We start from the raw sequence: 21,618 nt of genomic DNA, 5'->3' as shown, positions 1-21,618 counted from the left end.
TCAGTGACTGTAACGGCATGCAACATCAAAGAAAACTGGCTAGATTCTCTCTTGCCTGCAACAGCGAATTGCCTGGCACTTTCACTGTGTATAATATTTGGACCACACAATCTTGAGATTTGAGGTTACCTAGGCCATGCTGCACATGGACACAGGCTGAATCAGCACCTGAGAATCATAGAAGCCCTACAGTGTGGAAGCAAGCCATTCTGCTTGTGTCCACACCGACCCTCTGAAGAGCATCTCACCCAAAGCCATCCCATCCCTGTAACCCTGTAATTTTCAAGGCTGACCCACCTAGACTGCACATCCCTGGACACTATGGGCAAGTTGTAATGGCCAATTCAACTAATCTGCACAATTTGCACTGTGGGAGGAAACTGGAACACCCAGAGGAAACGTACGTAGGCATGGGTAGAATGTGCAAACCCCAAACAGACATTCGGTCAAGACTTCTATTGATTTGTCATCTTCACTCCTATCTTGAACTGGTAAAGAGCAGAACGCCACCTAGTTTATGACAAAATTAACAAGGGAGATTTCTTAAGTGCCATATGCTTGGTGGCTTCCTTATAGTCAGTCCCCTGCCAAAGAAACTTTTGGGATGGGTTTATTAATATACCATTCCAAACAAAAACCTGTTATTTGTAAAACCCCTTCAGGATACCTCACTGTCAAACAGAAAAGCTGCTTCAATGGTTTTATTTAGGTATCCACAGATCAACGTTAGCGTCACTTCAGTGCTTTGTATGGTGGGCAGGGTCCTTGCTACTAATGAGCAACGTACAACAGCACAAAAATGTGAGCAAATCACAGCCTAATTATGGTCATTCATATTCAAGTGGATGTTATCCTTTTATTTTTCTGGCTTTTCCCTTGCATCCCCCAAAGGTGCTGACCCTCATTGGAGGAAGTTCTATATAAAGCCTCCTCTCCCAGTGACGCTGACCCTCGCTGCGGGACATAGTGCTCACTGCCCTCCTCTCCTGAAGAGACGGAGTGACTGGGAAACAGCAAGGGATTCAGCAGAAGGAAGTATTGTGTGGCTGTCAGTCGATGGGCAGAGAACAGAAGAGAGTTGAGAGAGGAAAGCAACATGCAGGAGGGGGCAAATGGATCAAGTGAGAGGCAGACAGAATAGGGAGTAAACAGGGTCAGGAGAAACACTGCAGTGGCACGTTGTAACTGCAGATGCTCAATACTTTTTAAAAAGTATTTCTTGGTATATGAGAAGCTACTCAACTAATGTGAAAGTAGAGGCAGCTCCATTCTGCTAAGTTTCATTATTTGCAATTCATGCTGAAATGAAAATGCACTATTAGAATATCTTGTAAACTGGAAAACTTTTCTGTAGGAAAGTTGGTACTGAAGAAGGGTCATTGGACTGCAACGTTAATTTTGTTCTCTCTACATTGATGCAGCCAGGCCTATTGAGTTTTTCCAGCAATTTGTTTTTTGTGCCTTTTATACCCCTTTGGGATAGTCGACTTCTCAAACATGTTGCGCTGTTTGGTAAAATTCCTATTCTCCTGTTTCTTCCATAACAGAAAAGGCATTCAGCAAGTGCTACTGGATGTCATTTAACTGTGTCTAACCATTTTTGGAAGTTCCCTAGGCAGTTCTGGCTCTGAGGTGGGTTCCCATAGTGTGTGGACACTTCCTGGGTTTTGTTTTGTTGAACTGATTGGAATTGTTACTTGGGGTTGTGCTGCAGTTACAGTAGGGAGAGAATTTTTTTCATTCAGTTTTCTCTAAGGGGAAGGAATTAAGTTAGCACTGGGAGAACAGCACTCTGCACTTAAAGTACAACATGGGTTAGATAAAAGACTGGATTTTACTGGCTGCATAGTTCCATTTCTAGTCAAAAGGTTGGTCTTTGACCTTCCCACCTGAAACCCAAGTGTCTTGTGTCAATATTACGCTTGGAGCATCTTTAATTGTTTCAGGACAAGGAGGAATGGTGGCTTAGTGGCTAGCATGACTGCCTCACAGCACCAGGAACCTGGGTTCAATCCTACCCTTGGGTGACTGTCTGTCTGTGTGAGTGTTTGCACATTCCCCCTGTGTCTGCGTAGGTTTCCTCTGCATGCTCCAGTTTCCTACCACAGTCCAAAGATTGCCCATAGTGTCCTTAGCTCTGGGGAAGCGCAGGGTTACGGGGCTAGGGTTGGTGAGTCTGGGTGAGACTCTCTTCGAAGGCTCAGTGTGAACTCAGTGGGCTGAATGGCCTGCTTCCACACTGTAGGGACTCTGATTCTATGAACTCCATCTAGGAGGGTCATTGGCAACTGGGGTTGAGAGGGAGGTCATTGGGTTGAGGGAGAGTAACATCTTGGTAGTATATTCATCTTCAGTGGGCACATGATCTCCTCCCCACTCCCCCCACAAAGGAGGTATCTCCTAATCTGCCTTTACATTCCCCTGCTGTATATCCCCTGCAGTGGAGATAAAGAACCCTTCAACTGGCCATGAATTGGGAAGAGGGAAGCTGGGTTGCTTAATGCCTTCCGCATGCAGCATAAGGTGGGAGCCAGATTGGGAGAGTGTGGCAAGGCCTTTGCTTTATTTTGTGAGCTCTGTCCCCACCTTCACATGTTGCTGGGGTAAGATCTACCCTATGATGCTGAAGCTCCACATATGCTGGAGAATGGAGTAGGCAGCTCTTCATGAGTTAACCAAAACGAGGACCGTTCAAGTTAACACAAAATAAAAAATAGAAACGACAAATAAAAAAGCTGTTCACTGGAAACATCACCCCAGTTTCCAGCGTGTTCTGTTTTTATTTTTATACTATATTTGTAAGATCATCACCAATAAATCCAAAAGGGAATTCAGAAGATAGATATTTGCCCAGTGGATGCTTTCGAAGTTGAGTCTGAATGCTTTTAAAGGGAAGTTAACTTTGACAGAAAGGAGTTGGAAATGTATTGAGATTGTGAAAATGAAGTATGGACTAGGTGTGTGTTTATTCTATTCTGTGAGCTGTTCAACCCTCCAAATTGTTATGGTGCAGAAGGAAGCCATTCAGCCCATTGAGTCTGCACTGGCTTTCTGAGCATTTTGACTTTGTACCAATTTCCTGCTTTTCTCTCATAACCCTGTAACATAGTTTCTATTGAAATAATCATCTAATGCCTCTTCAAAGTCTCAATTGAGCTTGCCTTCACCTCACTTCTAGGCAGTGCATTACTTTGTGAGACAGGCTTCTTTTCACTTCACTTTTGCTTCTTCTGCAGAACATTTTTAAATCTGTGCCTTCTGGTTGTTGATCCTCAAACATGTTACCCAACTTTAGGCTTGTCTTCCATGGCAACAAGATGGCAATTTAATTTTCTCACCAGTTATTAGATTAGATTACTTAGTGTGGAAACAGGCCCTTCGGCCCAACAAGTCCACACCGCCCCGCCGAAGCACAACCCACCCATACCTCTACATTTACCCCTTACCTAACACTACGGGCAATTTAGCATGGCCAATTCACCTGACCTGCACATCTTTGGACTGTGGGAGGAAACTGGAGCACCCGGAGGAAACCCACGCAGACACGGGGAGAATGTGCAAACTCCATTCAGTCAGTCGCCTGAGGCGGGAATTGAACCCGGGTCTCTGGCGCTGTGAGGCAGCAGTGCTAACCACTGTGCCACCCACTCTGAGCTAACTAAGGAACGGTTCCATCCTGCCATTCCCGTTCTAGATTCCAGGTTCCAAAATTACTGTTAAGCCTTGACTGGATGAGTAATACTCTGTCATCTGAATAAGCAGTTCAAATCCCGGTACAGAGACTTGAAATAGTAATCTAGGCAGATATTCTGCTGAGGGATCGTTACACGTTCAGGCTTGATGTCTTTCAGGTGCTCTGGTCTTAATCTCATTGCTGCTTGTCAATTTACCAATTGCTCACAGCAATTGCTTACAAAGGCAGATCATTGGCTATCAAAAATGTTGGCAATTCCTGAGATTGTGAAGTATGCCATGAGAATGCAGATTTTGTATAGGAAACATAAAACTGTGTAGCAAAGGAACAGGCCCTTCAGCCCACCATGATGCTGGTCAGGCAGCATCCGAGGAGCAGGAGAGTCAATGTTTTGTGCATAAGCTCTTCATCAGGAAAGGCTTATGCTCAAAATGTCGACTATCCTGCTCCTCAGATGCTGCCTGATTTGACTGTGCTTTTCCAGTATCTAACTCTTCGACTCTGATCTCCAGCATTTGTAGTCCTCACTTTCTCCCACCATGATGCTATTCTTAATGAATCTCATCTGCTTGTACATGGTCCATATCCCTCTGTTCTCTACGTGTTCATGGTTTTGTCTAAATGTCTCTCAAACTTTGCTGAGTCCCAACTCTGCTTCTACCATGTCCCCAGTATGTTCTTGGCCCTTGCCTCTCTGTGTTTAAAAAAAATTATCCCGTAAGCTTCTCCCCACTTTCCTTAAACCTATGCCCCATAGTATTTGATATTTCCACCCAGGGAAGAGATTTTGATTATCCACCTCTCAGAATTTTATATACTTCCCTCAGCCTGCGATACTCTAGTGAAAACAATCTAAGTTTATCTAAATCCTCCAATCTAGTTAAACCTCTTTTACACCTTCTCCAAAATCTACGCATTCTCTAGTGTGGGGATAGGAACTGCATACACTACTCCCAAATGTGGCCTAGCTAAAATTGTTTTTTTAATACAGCTGCACTATGACTTGACAGCTTTTACACTTGGTGCCCCAACTGATGATGACCAATGTGCCATAACACCTTCTTTACCACCATATTTACTTTCTGGGAGCTATGGACTTGGACCCCAAGATCCCTCTGTAAATCAATGCTCCTAAGGGTCCTGCCACTTGCTGTATACTTTTCTGTTGCAGTTGACCTCGCTACTTCACACATGTCTGGACTAAACTCCATCTGCTCTTTCATTACCCAACTTTCCAACTGATGTACCCTGCTGTATCCTTTGATAACCTTCCTCACTGTCCACAAATGTGCCAATTCTTGTCCTCTGCAAACTTGCTAATTAGACCACCTACATTTTCATCTACATAACACATCAAACAACAGAAGTCCCATCACTGATCCTTGTGGACCACAACTAGTCCCAGGCTTCGTCAGAAAAATACTCCTCCACAGCTACCCTCTGACTCCTATTACCAAGCCAATTTTGTACCCAAATTGTCAAGTTACCATGACTTCGTCTTCTGGTACAGTCCACCATGAGAGACTTTGTCAAATATTTTTGTAAAGCCCGTGTAGACAGCATCCACTGCCCTAACCTCATCAAGCATCTTTGTCATTTCCTCAAAAAGTGGAATCAAGTTGGTGATACAAGATCTTCCCCTCACAAAGCCATGCTGACTATCCCTAATAAGTCGTCTTTTCCAAGTGTGAGTGAATCCTGTCCTGAAGTATCTTATATAATTTCCCTACCACTGCTGTAAAACTCACCAGCCTATAATCTCCTGGATTATCCTGGTTACCCTTTTTAAACAAAAGAGCAACATTGGCTATTCTCCAGTCTTCTGGACCTCTCCAGTGGCTAAGGAGGCTTCAAACATTTGTCCATGCCCCAACAATCTCCTCCCTTGCCTCCTCCAGTATCCTGGGGTAGATCCCTTCAGGGCCTGGGGCCTTATCAACCTTTTAATGTTTTTCAAAACACCCAACGCTGCCACCAACTTAATGTTGACATGCTGTAGAATATCAACATACCCTTCCATGATCTTAATATCATCCATATATTTTTATCATCAATAACCATAGGTGAGGTGCCTGAAGACTGGAGGTTGGCTAAAGTGCCACTACTTAAGGAAGGTGGTAAGGAAAAGCTGGGAAGTATAGACCAGTGAGCCTGACATCGGTGGTGGGCAAGTTGTTGCAGGGAATCCTGAGGGACAGGATAGACATGTATTTGGAAAGGCAAGGACTGATTAGAATTAATCAACATGAGTTTGTGCCTGGGAAATCGCATCTCACTAACTTGATTGAGGTTTTTTGAAGCAGTACCAAAAGGGATCGGTGAGGGTAGAGCAGTGGACGTGATCTTTCTGGACTTCAGTAAAGATGTTTGACAAGGTTCCACGTGGTAGACCGGTTAGCAAGGTTAGATCTCATGGAATACAGGCAGAACTTAGCCATTTGGATACAGTACTGGCTCGAAAGTCGAAGACATAGGGTGGTGGTGGAGGATTGCTTTTCAGACTGGAGGCCTGTGACCAGTGGTGTGCCACAAGGATCGGTGCTGGGTCCACTGGTTTTGTCATTTATATAAATGATTTGGATGTGAACATAGGAGGAATGATTAGTAAGTTCGCAGATGACACCAAAATTGGAGGTGCAATTATCTCAGATTACAATGGGATCTTGATCAGATGGGCCAATGGGCTGAGGAATGGCAGATGGAGTTCAATTTAGATAAATGTAAGGTGCTGTGTTTTGGAAAAGCAAATCATGGTAGGACTTATACACTTAATGGGAACGTACTGGGGAGTGTTGCTGAACAAAGTGACCTTATTGTTCAGTGTATTGAGTGTAGGAATTGGGAGGTCGTGATGTGGCTGTCCAGGACATTGGATAGGACACTTGGAGTTGTGTTTGCAATTCTGGTGTCTCTCCTGTTGGAAGAGTTTTGTGAAACTTGGAAGGATTCAGAAAAGGTTTACAAGGATGCTGCTAGGGTTGGAGGATTTGAGCTATAGAGAGAGTTTGAATAGGCTGTTATCCCTGGAGCATCGGAGGCTAAGGGTCACCTAATAGAGGTTTATAAAATAATGAGGGGCACGGATAGGGTAAATAGACATGGCATCTTTTCCCTGGCTGCGTGAGTCTAAAATTAGAGGGCACAGGTTGAAGGTGAGACTGGAAAGATTTACAAAGCGGTAGCGTTTTCACGCAGAGGGTGGTGTGTGGATGGAATGATCTGCCAGAGGAATTGGTGAAGGTTGGTGCAATAACAACATTTAAAAGGCACCTGGATGAGTATATAAACTCGAAGGGTTTAAAGGGATATGAGCCAAATGCTGGTAAATGGGACTAGATTAATTAAGGATGTCTAGTTGGCATTGACACGTTAGTCAGAAAGATCTGTTCCTATGCTGTACATCTCTATGAAATTGTTGTCCTTCTCAGTGATGTAACCATTGAGCACCTCACCCCTTTCTCTGGCTCCATGCATAAATTCCCTCCTTTGTCCTTTTCTGCTTCCTTTACATTCCTCAATGGCTTTGTTTGATTTAAGTTTCCTAAACCTTAAATATACTTCCTCCTTTTTGACTAAACCTTCAATCCCCCTTGTTTTCCAAGGCTCCCATACCTTTCATCCTCACAGGATGTGTTGGTTCTGAACTCTGATCAAACTGCTCTTTAAGAGATTCCTGCATATCAAATGCAGATTGCCATCAAACTGCAGCCCCCAATCTGGTTTCTCCAGTTCCTGTCTCATAATGCTGTAATTAACCTTCCCTCAATTTTGCACTTCCACCAGAGGACCAGTCTTACCCTTATCGATCTTAAAAACTTAATGACTATGATTAGTGTTCCCAAAATGCTCCCCACTGAAATGTATGGCAATGTTACTTGTGCTGACCTGCATGAGTGAGAGACTGACAGCATGTGAAAACACAATGTTATCAATGCCCAGACAGGTGGCTGGGTTTAACATGACATTCTAGAAATCTGTGTAAATACAATGTCTTGAGACAGATTCGGGGCAGTAAGCCCCATGTCCTTAGTTAAAATGGCAGACATACCTTTCTTTCAGCAGTGCTCAGTTGGGTGAGTGAATGATGTGCCCTTTTTGAACTGTCAAATGATTCCACCAGCAACTTTGGATTAACCTTTGACCTGTTTACCTTTTTGATTACAGATGATGTATTATACAATGAGCTCTGAGACAATGTCAACGCGACCCTGTTACTGACAGTTTGATTCCATAGGAATCTCCCCATTTTTCACCGCCACAATGCCTGTGCAGGCTCCACAATGGACAGACTTCCTCTCCTGCCCAATCTGCTGCCAGACATTCGATGAGAACATACGCAAGCCCATCAGCTTAGGCTGTGGACACACAGTCTGCAAGATGTGTCTCAACAAACTTCATCGCAAAGCCTGTCCTTTTGACCAAACCACTATCAACACAGATATAGATATGTTACCTGTGAACTCTGCACTGTTACAACTGGTGGGGGCCCAGGTAAGAGTTTCTTAAGTTACTTTTTCAAGTATGTTTTCCTGCCTTTACTTGCCAAATGTGGTAGGAGTTTTTCAATATATGGCCTTAACCCTTGTAGTCCATGCTGCCGCCATTGCTGTCTTATACAGAAGTGCACACGTAGCACTGCAGTCATGTACGAATTAGATGGATCCTTATTCTATAAGCAGCCCTCTTTAAAACTTCTCTAAAGCTCTTTGAATTAGTAGTGTTGAATGAAAATTTAACCTCAATGTATTATTGTCCCTATGATTTTTTTTCTCCATTTTTATATGCGACTGTGCCTGGGAGAGTATTGTTTATTTCCTGGAGGTGCTAGGAAAATCTGAGCAAGTCCCACCTCCTAAGGTGCAAGCAATGTCTTCACACCCCAAAATCATCATTATTCCTTCCAGTCTTACTGCCATTAAAGCTGCTTCTAGTATCCAAGAAGGACAGCATTTACTTGTTTCCTATATAAAGTTTTAGTCAGTACACAAGTACTCTGTGTGCTAGACTGTGGTCAGTGTATTCTGCTCTCCTTGTGTGATACCACACTTGGTGCTTCTTCCTAATGAAGAACAGGACTATTGCTGTGGAAAGATCTGATGAACTATCTCTCTCCCTATATTAGAAGATGTTGTCAGTTACTCTCTCCCTAGATAGTAGCCCTGTGGTGTCAGTAAGCTAAGTTGAGCTGGAAACTGCAAGCTAAGATCACTGTGGATGAGAGAGTGAAACTGAACCTGAACCTGAACCACTTGATGGTGATTGTACATTCTGTGAATGGTCCTGTTGCATGTAGTGTCACAGCAGTGTTTGGCAAGGGTTTCCGTTTCAGTGCCTGTGACACATGTTTGTCTGAAGGAGTTGTTGTTTTCAGAGTTGCAGTTGCTGAGTCATTGCAACACTCTGTACGAGATTCTTTTCTCCTCTTCATGCGGCCTGTTCAGTGACCACTTCGCTGGTTTCTGTGGAACTCGATCTTTCCAGTTCCTACTGCACTATAGACAGAAACTTTTTAATTAACCAGCACATGCTAACTTTATCTCGTGGCCCCTTCATTGCAACCTGCCATTCAACCCCTCTAGTCTCTTTCACTCTGTTGCAGGCTGTCCTGTATCTGAATTCCATTTGCCAATCTTAGTTCTGTAACCCTTGATAGTCATACCGAACAAAAGTCTTAGCCAATCACATTTCTCCTTGGTCCCTGTGTAATGACAGCTTTTTTGAGGAGAGATTTGAAGATTGTTGCCTTTGTCTGTAGAATATTTCTTAATGTCCCCTTGGAATGGCTTGGTTCAATTTTAAGTTAGCACCCTTTATTGTAGACCCACCCCTCTCTGCAATCAGAGGAAATGGTATCTTTCTGTCTGCCCTGTTGACTAACTTAATTAGCTTAAACATTGCAATTAGTTCTCATCTTTAATTATCCTGAAAACCACAGAACTTGTTAAGACCATTCAGCTGCTATGAGCATGTAACTCAGTGCACAAGTTGACCACACTGTCTCAAACTCGCATTCAAAAACATCTTTCAGTATGAAGTTTTTAATAACAATACACCTCCTCAGAAGGCTTTTTGACATCCAGCTTTGCTGCATCCTGTGCTCCCTTTGACAAATTTGTCAAATATGATTTCCCTTTGTTAAAACAGTGTTGTCTCTGATTATACTATGACTCTTTTAGTGCATTAAGATTTCATAATACTGAATTATTGAGTTTTCCTAATGACAGGCTAAACTGACTTGTAGATTAGATTAGATTCAGTACAGTGTGGAAACAGGTCCTTCGGCCCAACAAGTCTATACCAACCCTCCGAAGAGCACCCGCCTCCCTCTGACTAATGTCCCTGGTGCTGTGAGGCAGCAGTGCTAACCACTGAGCCATGGTGCCTCCCTGTTTACACACTTCCCTTCTTTCTTGAATAACCAGTGTAGCATTTGCAAATTTCTAATGTGCAGGGACAGTTTTAAAATCGAGGACTTCTGGAAAGTTGTAGCCAGTGCTGGGAAGTAGGCCCTCAGCTCTTATTCCTTAAGCTTTTGTAATACATTTTCTTTGCAAATACTAATTACCTTAAGTACATTTGTTTTCCTATGTTTCTGGTATGTAATTTGTAGCAGCTTCAGCTGTGAAATCACAAAGTATTTGTTTAATGTGTCTGTCATTTGCTTATTCCCCACAATGATTTCTCTCGTCACTGCCTTTAAGGGATGCTTTATTGTTTATATACTGGAGAAAGCTCTTCCAGCCTGACTTTAGATTTCTAGCTAGTTTATTCATCCTATTTTGTTATTTTTTTTGAACTTTCTGGTCACCACCTCTGATACTAAAACTCTCCTTTGCTTGTGATAATTCTTTGAAATATTATAAGTTACCTTTAGTCTTGTGGTAACCTTTTATATTCCCTTGTAAGCCACAGGTCTTTGTTGCTGAGTATTTGTTTTTGAATGGAATGGATACTGCCTGATTCTGCAATTCTGTACTTAAAATTTTGGCTCATAATCAGATTCTTTCTGGTACTAGAGCTTGCACACCTCCGTTCAGGCCAGGGTGCCCCTGTGGGTTGATTCCACAGGCCATTGAGTCATGACTGAATGTGTCAAAACAAGTGCAAACTCCAGTTAACGCAATCACATCTACACTTCCTCATTTCACTCTATCCTTTTATATTTAGACAATGAACCTTTTCCCTGGGGGCACATTGGTATGTATCTGGAGAGACTAGGGTCGCATTATCTGGGCATTCTGCAGCTCGGTGCTGTGTTTGGGTACTTATCCTATTTACTGTGGATATAACCATCTCAAGACAACAGTGTTTCACACAGTGCAACAGTGACTGCACTTCTGAAGTGCTTCAGTGGGTATAAGGGAGTGTTTGAAGTCGTGAAAGACACTATACATTTAGGCTATTGTTGTAAATTACAATTTAAGTGGAAGCCTCAATCAAGTGAAATGTGTTAATTTGTTACTGTATTACAATAAACTTGTGTTCTCCTCTTGTGAATGCTGCTAAAGCTCTATAATATCTTACATTAATTTAAAATTTTATTACAGTATATTATCATTTCACTATTAATTATATACAGTGAACATTTTGTAAAATTATTCTAATTATGTGCAGATTCCAGAGCCACAGTCTGTCACCTTGTGTACAGGAGCAGAAAATACCAAACACTATGAAGAGGCAAAGAAATGTGTGGAGGAATTGGCACTGTACCTCAAACCACTCAGCAGTACCAGAGGTACTTGAAGTTATTGAGACATTCCTACTGTACACTGACACAGATTTATTTTTTGGGAGGTTTATTGAGTATTGATTTTAAACACTTGCTTCAGGCACTTTACGTATAGTAGTAGGTACCTCAGTGAGTTACAGGCTAGAATCTAAACCAAGGTTTTGGACAACTGGGCAGTTCTGAAGAAAGCTCCAACTGGACTCAAAATACTGTTTCTCTCTCAGATGCTGAATGTCTGCAGCATTTTCTGCTTTTATTTAAAATGTCCAACTTGGCAATATTTTGCTTTTGAGGGATTTAAAGAGCTTATATATAGAATGACCAATACCCAGAAGTGAGTTACAGACTGAAATCTACTTGGAGGCTCAAAGGGTTTTACATATATAGAATAACATCTGCAGAAGTGAGTTACAGGCTGGAATGTAATTGATGGATTTGAGGAGGGTACATATAAGCATCACAGATACCTGGGCATGCATTACAGACTGTCTAATCTAATAGTTTGGGTGGTTTTCATGCAGGCAAAAGTGAGGACTGCAGATGCTAGAAACCAGAGTCTAGATTAGAGTGGTGCTGGAAAAGCACAGCAGGTCAGGCAGCATCTGTGGAGCAGGAAAATCGACATTTCAGGCAAAAGCCCTTCAGGAATGGAGGCAAGGATTCTCCAGGGTCGAGAGATAAATTTGGGGGGTGAGGTGGGGGTGGACGGATAGGTGGAAAGGAAGATTGGCAGGTAGGACAGGTCATAAGGACGGTGCTGAGCTGGAAGTTTGGAACTGGGGTAAGGTTAGGGGAGGGGAAATGAGGAAACTGATGAAGTCCACATAGATGCCCTGGGTTGAAGTGTTCCGAGGTGGAAGATGAGGCGTTCTTCCTCCAGGCGTGGTTTTTATGCAGACTGCTAAGATATTCAGGAGTGAGTTGCAGGCTGAAATCTGATTGAGGATTTCAGGGTTGTTTATATGTAGAATAATTGTACTTGGGAGTGAGTTACAGGCTGCAAAATAATTGAGAGGTTCGAGTGGTTCATGTGCAAAATAACAGATCCAGTGAGCTGTAGGTTGGAATCTAATCAAAGGTTTTGGTGTAGATGCTTTCTAATAAAGCTGTTATTACATACCACTGGAATAAGTGGGGCTTTAACCTGGGCCTCTTGTTTCAGGGGTGGGGACAGTACTTATACCACAAGAGCCCCCAGGTTTTGGCATATGGATGGAAGACTGGGTGGGCGGGAGTGAAGGTCGAGAACCTAACCAACGGGTTTAAATATTTGATATATGGAATAATTGATATGCGGGCATGTGTTACCAGCTGAAATCTAATCAAAAATGTTTGAATGGTGTATGTATAGGATTAGATCTCTCGGATTGAGTTTCCGATTGGAATCTAATCTAAAACATTGGGGTGGTTTATATATAACAGATACCCGGGAGTGATTTACAGAATGGAATATAATCGAGGGGTTTGGGTGTTTTATATATAGAATTACAGATATCCTGGAGCATGTTACAGACTAAATTATAATAAAGGGTCTGAATGATTTATTATAACCTAACAGATACCCGGGAGCGAGTTACAGACTGAAATCTAATTATGGGGATGGGTGAAGTTCCATTCCTAGTGATTTAGTAGAACAATAATTTGCATCAAGCATCATTCTGTCATGACTGGCTGCTTTATAAGGAGCTAGGCTGCAAGTAGCAGTTGGGAGTCTGTGTACAGTATACCATGTGTCTGACAAAATGGAATAATAATAACCTATTCTGTCATCTGAAATTCAGTGTGAGTCATGCCTTTTATGGGAGACCGTCTGATGCTAGAGATGTGGGAAATCACTGCCTGCTGTGTTAAGATCTTCTCCCCAATACCTTTCCTTATGTTGCTGATTAAATTAGTTTCTGTTTTCAGTTAAGTGTTTTGCATACTGTAAGTGTCTTCCCGCTCGGCCTCGGGTGTTACTTTACTGAGATTTAGCTGTTAACCCTGTATCCATGACATGATGCGGGCGGTCACCACATTATCTTCTCCAGTTAAACGTTTTAAAATTCTGTGCTACTAGAGCCCTGTACACTGACCTGCTTCAAATGAATTTGCAGTTCAAATTATTGGCACACTCAGAATCCCTAGAATGTGGAAGAGGCCATTAGGCCCATTGAGTTTGTACCGACCCTCCAAAGAGCGCCCCCGCCCCAAGACCCAACCCTTCATCCCATAGCTCCACATGGATATGCAGGTTTGGTGGATTAGCCCTGGATACTGCAGGGCAATTTTTAGTTTGGTTAGACCTACACATCTTTGTGATTGTGGGAGGAAACCAGAGCACCTGGAGGAAGCCCACATAAGCATGGGGAGAATGTGCAAACAGTCGCCCAAGTCTGGAATCGAACCAGCTCACTGGTGTTGTGAGGCAGCGGTGTTAACCACTGAGTCCCTGTGCCATCCCAAACTTTCGTATTTGAAGGTGAGTAACTTCTTGAGCTGGAAAATCCATTGGGAATAATTGTCAATGAAGAAAGATGTTGATTGGAAGGCTTCTGTAAAGGCCAGCAGAAAGCAATGATTAGTAAAACAGCAGAAATGTGTTTGCCCTGGCTTTATTCTGTTGTCCAATCTATCTCTGCTTGCTTACAAGTGCCGAGTGATCTAGGTACCTGATTCACAGAGCATAACCTGGAACCTTGTCTGATGCTCCTGCCACACTCCCATTGTGATCTTTGCTAGCATCGTCTCTGTTGCAGTCTGATGGGAGGCTCCCAGTCACCTGGAAAGTATCCAGCCCTTGATTAACCCCCACCCCAAGTCTTGCTCTGTACCCAGGATAGCAGGAGAAAGACTCCAGACAAACTCTGCCCCATTTAGAGTGGGCAAAGAAACCTAGGCCTTGACCCTGTGCCATAGCCATTACAGCTTTACGGTGCCCCTTTGCTTCAACCCATAGCACAAAGTGTTGTCAGTGTGGAACACAGCACTCTCAGGCAGCTACTGGCCCGTGGTGCCTTCCACTCAGCAAGCCATTCAGCAAGATGATGCCTGGAGCTGGCTGCCCAATTTCAGGCCCATGAGATGGTTCTTGGCACCTCTCATTGTCATGTGTTTAAACAATTATTTCACGGGATGTTGGTGGTAGTGTTTGGGCCACCATGCGTTGTGCAACACCTGAGTGGCTGGTGAGATGTCATTGTGAGCTGCTGCAGTCTGTGTGGTGTACTTACAGCCACAGTGCTATTAGGATCAGCAAGGTCACTTCTTACAGAACCTTTACTGCTTCTGAAAATATATAAAAGATTAGAAGTCTGCCGGTTATCAGAGCTATGCTGGAAAAACGCAGCTGGTCAGGCAGCATCCGAGGAGCAGGAAAATTGACATTTCGGGCAAAAGCCCTTCATCAGGAAATGTGGCCCCCTTCCTGATGAAGGGCGTTTGCCCAAAACGTCGATTTTCCTGCTCCTCGGATGCTGCCTGACCTGCTGTGCTTTTCAAGCACCACACTCTTGACTTTAATCTCCAGCGTCTGCAGTACTCACTTTCACCTGGTTATCTGAGCTATATATTTGAAGATTGTCCTTTTACTAAGCAGGCTCATGTTCTATGAGTCACGATGCCTTATCCTGTTGCTGTTCAATCCTTCCATGCTTGATGCTCCATATCAGGATTCCAATTCTGACCTCTTATCCAACCCCTGCTCCTTTCAATCCACCATTGGTGTACCCAGAGTTGCTAGGCCTTCCCCCAGTTCTAGAATTCATGCCCTTTTAATTTGATCTCCCTAAGATGTCTTTTAAAATTTACCACTTTCATAGTGCGTTGGGACATGTTACAATGTTAGAGATACAAATGCAGATTGTTGTTCAGACAAACCCACAATCTCATTATTTCATAACACCGAGTAGCCTTGGGAATGACATGGACTGTTACTGAAGTGAATTGACAAAGGGCATGAAAAGCAGACTAAATCCAACTGAAACCTCGGGAGGTCAGTTCAGAGCAGGAATTCCAGCTCTCAAAGTGATGACAAGGTGGCAAAACTGAGAAGGGAAATCCTACACAGTAACTGGCTGGCTGGTATCATTTGTAATTTCAATTTAACTACAGTTTGTCAAAAATTATGTCATGAGAGCAGACTCTTCTTTTTACAGCTGATGTGGTCAGTGACTGCCGGGTCTTGCAGTATATGTGACTCCCTTTTCTCAAGTGCTCTCAAATTGTAAGCTTGGCACTAGCATAATAGAATGCTGAGAAATTGGACAGTATAGAAATACAGGATGCTGGACTTATGCCTATGGAAGATGGTCTTCCTTGGCCTGTTCAAGTTTGGCTGTATCCCTGATGAAAGTGAGGACTGCAGATGCTGGGGATCAGAGTTTAAAAATGTGTTGCTGGAAAAGCGCAGCAGGTCAGACAGCAAAGGAGAAGGAGAATCAACGTTTCGGGCATAAGCCCTTCTTCAGGGCTTATGCCCGAAACGTTGATTCTCCTTCTCCTTTGCTGTCTGACCTGCTGCGCTTTTCCAGCAACACATTTTTAAGCTCTGTATCCCTGATGGTCAGTGATTTTGGTGTTGGAACTGTGGACCTGGCTCCAGTCTATGCCAGCTGCTCAGATCTGGCCCTGCCAATAACGCTTCACTGCTGAGCTGTGCTGTTTTGTATTGCAGGTGTGGTGCTCAGCAGTGCTGCACAGAGCGTGCTGAGCAGGCCCATGCAGAGGAAGCTGGTTACACTGGTCCACTGTCAGCTAGTGGAAGAGGAAGGTCGGATCCGGGCAATGAGAGCTGCTCGTTCACTGGGGGAGCGTACGGTCACTGAGCTCATCCTTCAGCATCAAAACCCACAGCAACTCTCATCCAATCTCTGGGCAGCTGTCCGAGCCAGGGGCTGTCAGTTTCTTGGACCAGGTAGGGTTACTGAATGGCTCAGCAAGTTGACATTTCATACGCCTTAGATGTGTTAACCTGTCAGGATTTTAGACTCTCTTCAAATAGATGTTTTCCTTTTGCAATTTTTGGATCAACATTTAATGCTGTAGAGTGCTGGGGAATGGAACAGTTCGAAGGCAAGGGTTAGATATAGAGTAAACTTCCCATTTCAATATTAAAGGGCTGAATGACCTAATTCTACTTCTGTATTTTGGTCAGATACACAGTAAAGTTGTATCTACATTCTTAAAGTGTCAGGCTTCACTGTCTTCCATCAAACATTCCCAGGACAGAAACCATATGGAGTTAGATAGAGTAAAGCTCCTCTACACTGTCCCCATTTCTCACTTAGGACAGGGATAGCATGGGGTGAGGTTCAAAGCCGCCCACCCCACCCCCCCCCCCACCAAAAAAAAGAACTGAAAGTAAAGCCTTCTTTACCCATTTTACTAAAAGTAAAGCTAGCTCTACTTTTCTAAGTAGAAAATAAAGCTAATTGTGCTCTTTCAAAACAAAAAGTGAAGCACTGTCAATACTCTGCCCATCAATCTCTTTCATGTCAGGGACAGCACTGGGTTAGATACAAAGTAAAACTGTCGCAATTGTATGCTTTCCTCTCAAAACTGAAAGAACATTAGAGTTAGAACTATTATTTGAAAGCACTATTCTCCCCTTCCTCTGTATCATATTAATGTTTCATTTATGTTAAATCTTACTCTTTATATCTGAATATCCTAATGAAGGCATTATGGGAATTGGACAGAGTCAAAAACTGCATAATAGAAAACAAATTAAAATAATTGGACCTGGATTGGGAGGAGCAGGGGCCCGGTCCAGTCTCGGATTGGGGTGAGCAGGAGTGGCTCTGATCTGGGGTTGGGAGGAGCCAGAGGACATACCAGACTGGAAATAGGAAGGTACTGGGCTGGAATTGGAGCACAGTGTTGGACAGGTGTAACTACTTGTTCAGGACTGAATCTAAAATGGTGTTGTCAATCAGATTGCAAGTGTTTTTTTGAATAATGACCTCTCTGGCTCCCAGCTATGCAGGAAGAAGCCCTCAAACTGGTCCTGCTTGCACTGGAAGATGGCTCTGCACTCTCTAGAAAGGTCTTGGTGTTGTTTGTTGTCCAGAGGTTGGAGCCTCGATTTCCTCAAGCCTCAAAGACCAGCATTGGACACGTGGTGCAGCTGCTGTACAGAGCCTCCTGTTTCAAAGTAGGTTTTGGTTTGGAGTGGGATGTACAGACTGAAGGTTACTGTTACTGATTTTAGGGCAACAACTAGTTACATAATTGATTTGTATTCTTGACTATGAAGTACATCGTTTCAAAGGTTTGCTGATGACGTTGGGCTCATTCATGTTGCATCTCGCGTAAAGTCATAGAATCATGCAGCACAGAAACAGATGCTTTAGCCCAACCAGTTCAGGCCAAACATAATGCCAAACTGAACTAGTCCCACCTGAGTGGTCCTGGCCCACTTCACTTCAAACCATTCCTATTCATGTACACATCCAAATGCCTTTTAAATATTGTAATTGTACCCATATCCCCCACTTCCTCAGGAAGTTCATTCCACACATGAGCCACCCTCTGTATAAAAACATTTTCCTCTTCTGCCTTTTTTAAACCTCTCTCCTCTCACCTTAAAAATGTCCCCCCCACATCTTGAAATTCTCCATCCTAGGGAAAAGACAATTACCATTAACTCTATCTATACCCTTTATAAACTTCAACCTCCTACCCTGCAGGTGAAAAAGTCCCAGCCAGTCAGCTTTTTCTTAAAGCTCAAACCTTCCCTATCCAGCAACATCTTGATAAATCTCTTCTGGACCCTCTCCGGTTTAATATCCTTTCTATAACTGGACGACCAGAACTATACACAGTATTCCTGAAGAGACCTCATCAATGTTCTGACAGCCTCAATATGACTTCCCAATTCCTATACTCAGTGGACTAGCCAATGAAGGCAAGCGCGCCAAATGCCTTTTTAACCATCCTGTCTACATGTCATGCAAGCTTAAAGAATTATGCACTTGAACCCCAGGTCCTTCTTCTACAACACTACCCAACATGTACATAGGTGACTCGCCACCATCCTCACGCAATGTCTTCAATAGCCTGGATTTATCACCCTGTTTGTCTTTTGTCCAATATTGGTGGGGTAGAAATTTCCTCTGAGTTAAGAATGGGAAGAACATAGCATTTGCCTTTGATCCTAGTCACCCTGACTACCTCTACTCCCCAGACCAATGTGTGATGGTCCACACTGTTGCCAACCTTGTGATCCTATGTTTCACAAGGTGAGCTTCAGACCTTGCATCCAGTCCATCATTAAAACCATCAAGTTGCACTTCCATCGCATCTCTCCTCCTCTCAACCCTTCTGCTGCTGAAAAGATCATGTATTTCATTACCTTTGGAATCAGTGTTTCATGCATATCTGCAGAGCTTCCTGGCTTCTATCCTTCATTAACTTGAGCTCATCAAAACTCTTCTACCTGTATCCTAACTCTTATGAAATCCCATTTATTTATCATGGATCTTCCTCACTAGACCATATTGATCCTGCTCCAGAAACACTGCATGTTTTGAAGTAATCATCTGTGTTTTAGTTCTCATCCTTGTTTCAAATCTATGCATAGCCTCACCCCTAAATATGTCTGAAACTTCTTTCCAACCCTCTGAGATCTCTGTGCTCTTCCAGTTTTGACCTCCGTTATTATCCCTCCAACAGTGGTGACCCCGCCCTAAGTTCTGGAATTCCTTCATTAATAAGCCTCTGCATCTATTTCCCCTTTCCACCTTTTTAAGATGCTGTCTAATATCTACCTCTTCAATCAAGCTATTGTCATTCTTCTAATGTTATCCTTGGGCTCAATAGTAGCATTCAAAATGGAATTGGACTAATATTTGGGGGGAAAAAAGACAAGGTGAGGGAAAAGCATTTTAGTAAAATCTTTATTTGGTATCATGCAGACATGATGGGCAGAACAGCCTTACTCCCTTCATTGTAATGCTTCTGTGGTCGGTGGCCTGATTAACATTTGACTGCTAATGCTCCTGCCAAATGATTGGGATTGTCCGACCATATCCCTGCCACTACATAATGTAAATTAGTGTATTAAACAATGAGAAGGATAGTGGCTGACTACAGGAGGGTACCAAAAGACTGGTGAAATGGCCAAGTACATGGCAGTTGGAGGTACATGGAAAAATTAATTGCGGTTTCAAATGAGGCATTCACAGTGTATATAAAGAAAGACAGACAGTTTCCAGTGGCAAGAGAGCTGGTGACCAGTGGGACATGGATTAACGAAAATTTGCAAAAGACCAGAGGCAGGATGAGGATTTATTTTACATAGTGTGTTGTGATCTAGAATGCTCTGCTTGAAAGGGTAATCCAAGCAGATTCTTTATCAACTTCCATGAATTAATTAGACAAATAGATTAAAAGAAAACATTGTAGGGGCCATTCGGAGGGAGAAGTTGGTTTAATTGAGGGATTTTACTAAAGGCACGGGCACAATTGACCTCTATATGCTGTATGATTTTGTTAGAGCCAAACAAATTTCCTCACCATTTCTGGTCTATTTTTTATTGTTAATTTATTCCTGGTACTGTGTTCAACAGTTAGGTATTGATTTATTTCAGTCTGTTTAATGGTTACTTAGTTCCTGAGCCTGCATCTGATGCTTGCTTAGTTCCCATGTCTATGTTGCAGGTCACAAAGCGAGATGAAGATTCCTCTCTGATGCAACTGAAAGAGGAGTTTCGGACATATGAAGCACTACGGCGGGAGCATGACTCTCAGATTGTGCAGATCGCCATGGAAGCTGGCCTTCGCATTGCTCCTGACCAGTGGTCTTCCCTCCTTTATGGAGACCTGTCACACAAATCTCACATGCAGTCCATTATTGACAAGGTACGGCAGCTTAAGCTTTTTGTTTTATCCAGAAAATTGAAGGAAATGCATAGCAAACTGCTAAGGCAACTATCCCCTCTGAAAGAAAAGTCTGTGATAGGGGAGAGTGTATATGGAGTGAGAAAGGGGATTAAATGGATGGGTAGTGTGTGTGATCGGGGAGGGTGTACATAAGGCTGTTCCTGCAAATGCAGGACTTTTCTTGTTGCTTGTGGCATGTGGAGTAGAGTCCCGGAAGCTCTGTTGACGAGAAAACCGGCCTGAAGGTGGGCAGGTATGACTGCATATATATAACTCTATAAAATTCACTTTAGTCTATGTATATTGTTAGGCCGCAAGTGTCTAATGGGTTCTTTAAGGTCTGATCAAAATGAATACGTGACATGCACTTGAATGCGCATCAGTTATTAGCTTTAATTAATAGAAATATGTACATATATAAACTACTGAGCGAATCTATTCGCTCAAACTACTTATACAGATCCAAGCTAATGCACATCACTATCTTTCTACTCGTCGGGGACTGGTGATGGTGGCACTTGGACCTCTATCTAGGATTCTACGGCACCAGTCTCACGAGCCCCAGTCCGCTGGTGAAGATCCATGGACTGGGTTTGAGTGTCCTGGGCCAGTGATGACAGTCCAATGAGTGGGGCAAAGCCCCTGCTATTAATGCTGGGCTGAATCTAATGTTGTCTGCTCTATCACGATTTCATAGCACTTCCAGTACATTCCCAGGTGTTCCATTGTACATATAATTACAGACATCTTTGTGTTAGTTGTACAATAGCTGGAAATGTGTTGCTGGAAAAGCGCAGCAGGTCAGGCAGCATCCAGGGAACAGGAGAATCGACGTTTCGGGCATAAGCCCTTCTTCAGGAATGGGGAAAGTTTGTCCAGCAGGCTAAGATAAAAGGTAGGAAGGAGGGACTAGGGGGAGGGGTGTCGGAAATGTGATAGGTGGAAAGAGGTCAAGATGAGGGTGATAGGTCAGACTGGGGTGGGGGCGGAGAGGTCGGGAAGAAGATTGCAGGTTAGGAAGGCGGTGCTGAATTCGATGGATTTGACTGAGACAGGGTGGGGGGAGGGAAAATGAGGAAACTGGTGAAATCCGAGTTCATCCCTTGTGGTTGGAGGGTTCCTAGGCGGAAGATGAGGCGCTCTTCCTCCAACCGTCGTTTTGTTGTGGTCTGACGATGGAGGAGTCCAAAGACCTGCATATCCTTGGTGGAGTGGGAGGGGGAATTGAAATGTTGAGTTACAGGGTGGTTGGGTTGGTTGGTCCGGGTGTCCCAGAGGTGTTCTCTGAAACGCTCCGCAAGTAGCCGGCCTGTCTCCCCAATACAGAGGAGGC

General features: G+C 43.4%; 1 protein-coding gene across 4 annotated transcripts in view; it reads left to right on the top strand.

The window, feature by feature from the left end:
- The window catches only part of LOC122554671 (roquin-1-like), a 127,322-nt gene that overhangs the window by 45,611 nt on the left and 60,093 nt on the right, over nt 1-21,618 (top strand). For all 4 annotated transcript variants that reach the window (XM_043700037.2, XM_087990938.1, XM_087990937.1 and 1 more), the window contains exons 2-6: nt 7,859-8,185; nt 11,309-11,429; nt 16,078-16,317; nt 17,381-17,556; nt 20,064-20,264. In XM_043700037.2, the coding sequence (XP_043555972.2) occupies nt 7,955-8,185; nt 11,309-11,429; nt 16,078-16,317; nt 17,381-17,556; nt 20,064-20,264 (969 nt within the window). In that variant the 5' untranslated portion in view covers nt 7,859-7,954. The remainder of the gene's footprint in view (nt 1-7,858; nt 8,186-11,308; nt 11,430-16,077; nt 16,318-17,380; nt 17,557-20,063; nt 20,265-21,618) is intronic.

The sequence above is a fragment of the Chiloscyllium plagiosum genome, unplaced genomic scaffold (assembly GCF_037043375.1).
Source record: "Chiloscyllium plagiosum isolate Xiang-an unplaced genomic scaffold, Cpla_swu_hap1 HiC_scaffold_9, whole genome shotgun sequence".
Classification (NCBI taxonomy): Eukaryota; Metazoa; Chordata; class Chondrichthyes; order Orectolobiformes; family Hemiscylliidae; genus Chiloscyllium; species Chiloscyllium plagiosum.
Note: the sequence above shows the minus strand (reverse complement) of the source record. Positions and strands in the feature narration are given on the sequence as shown.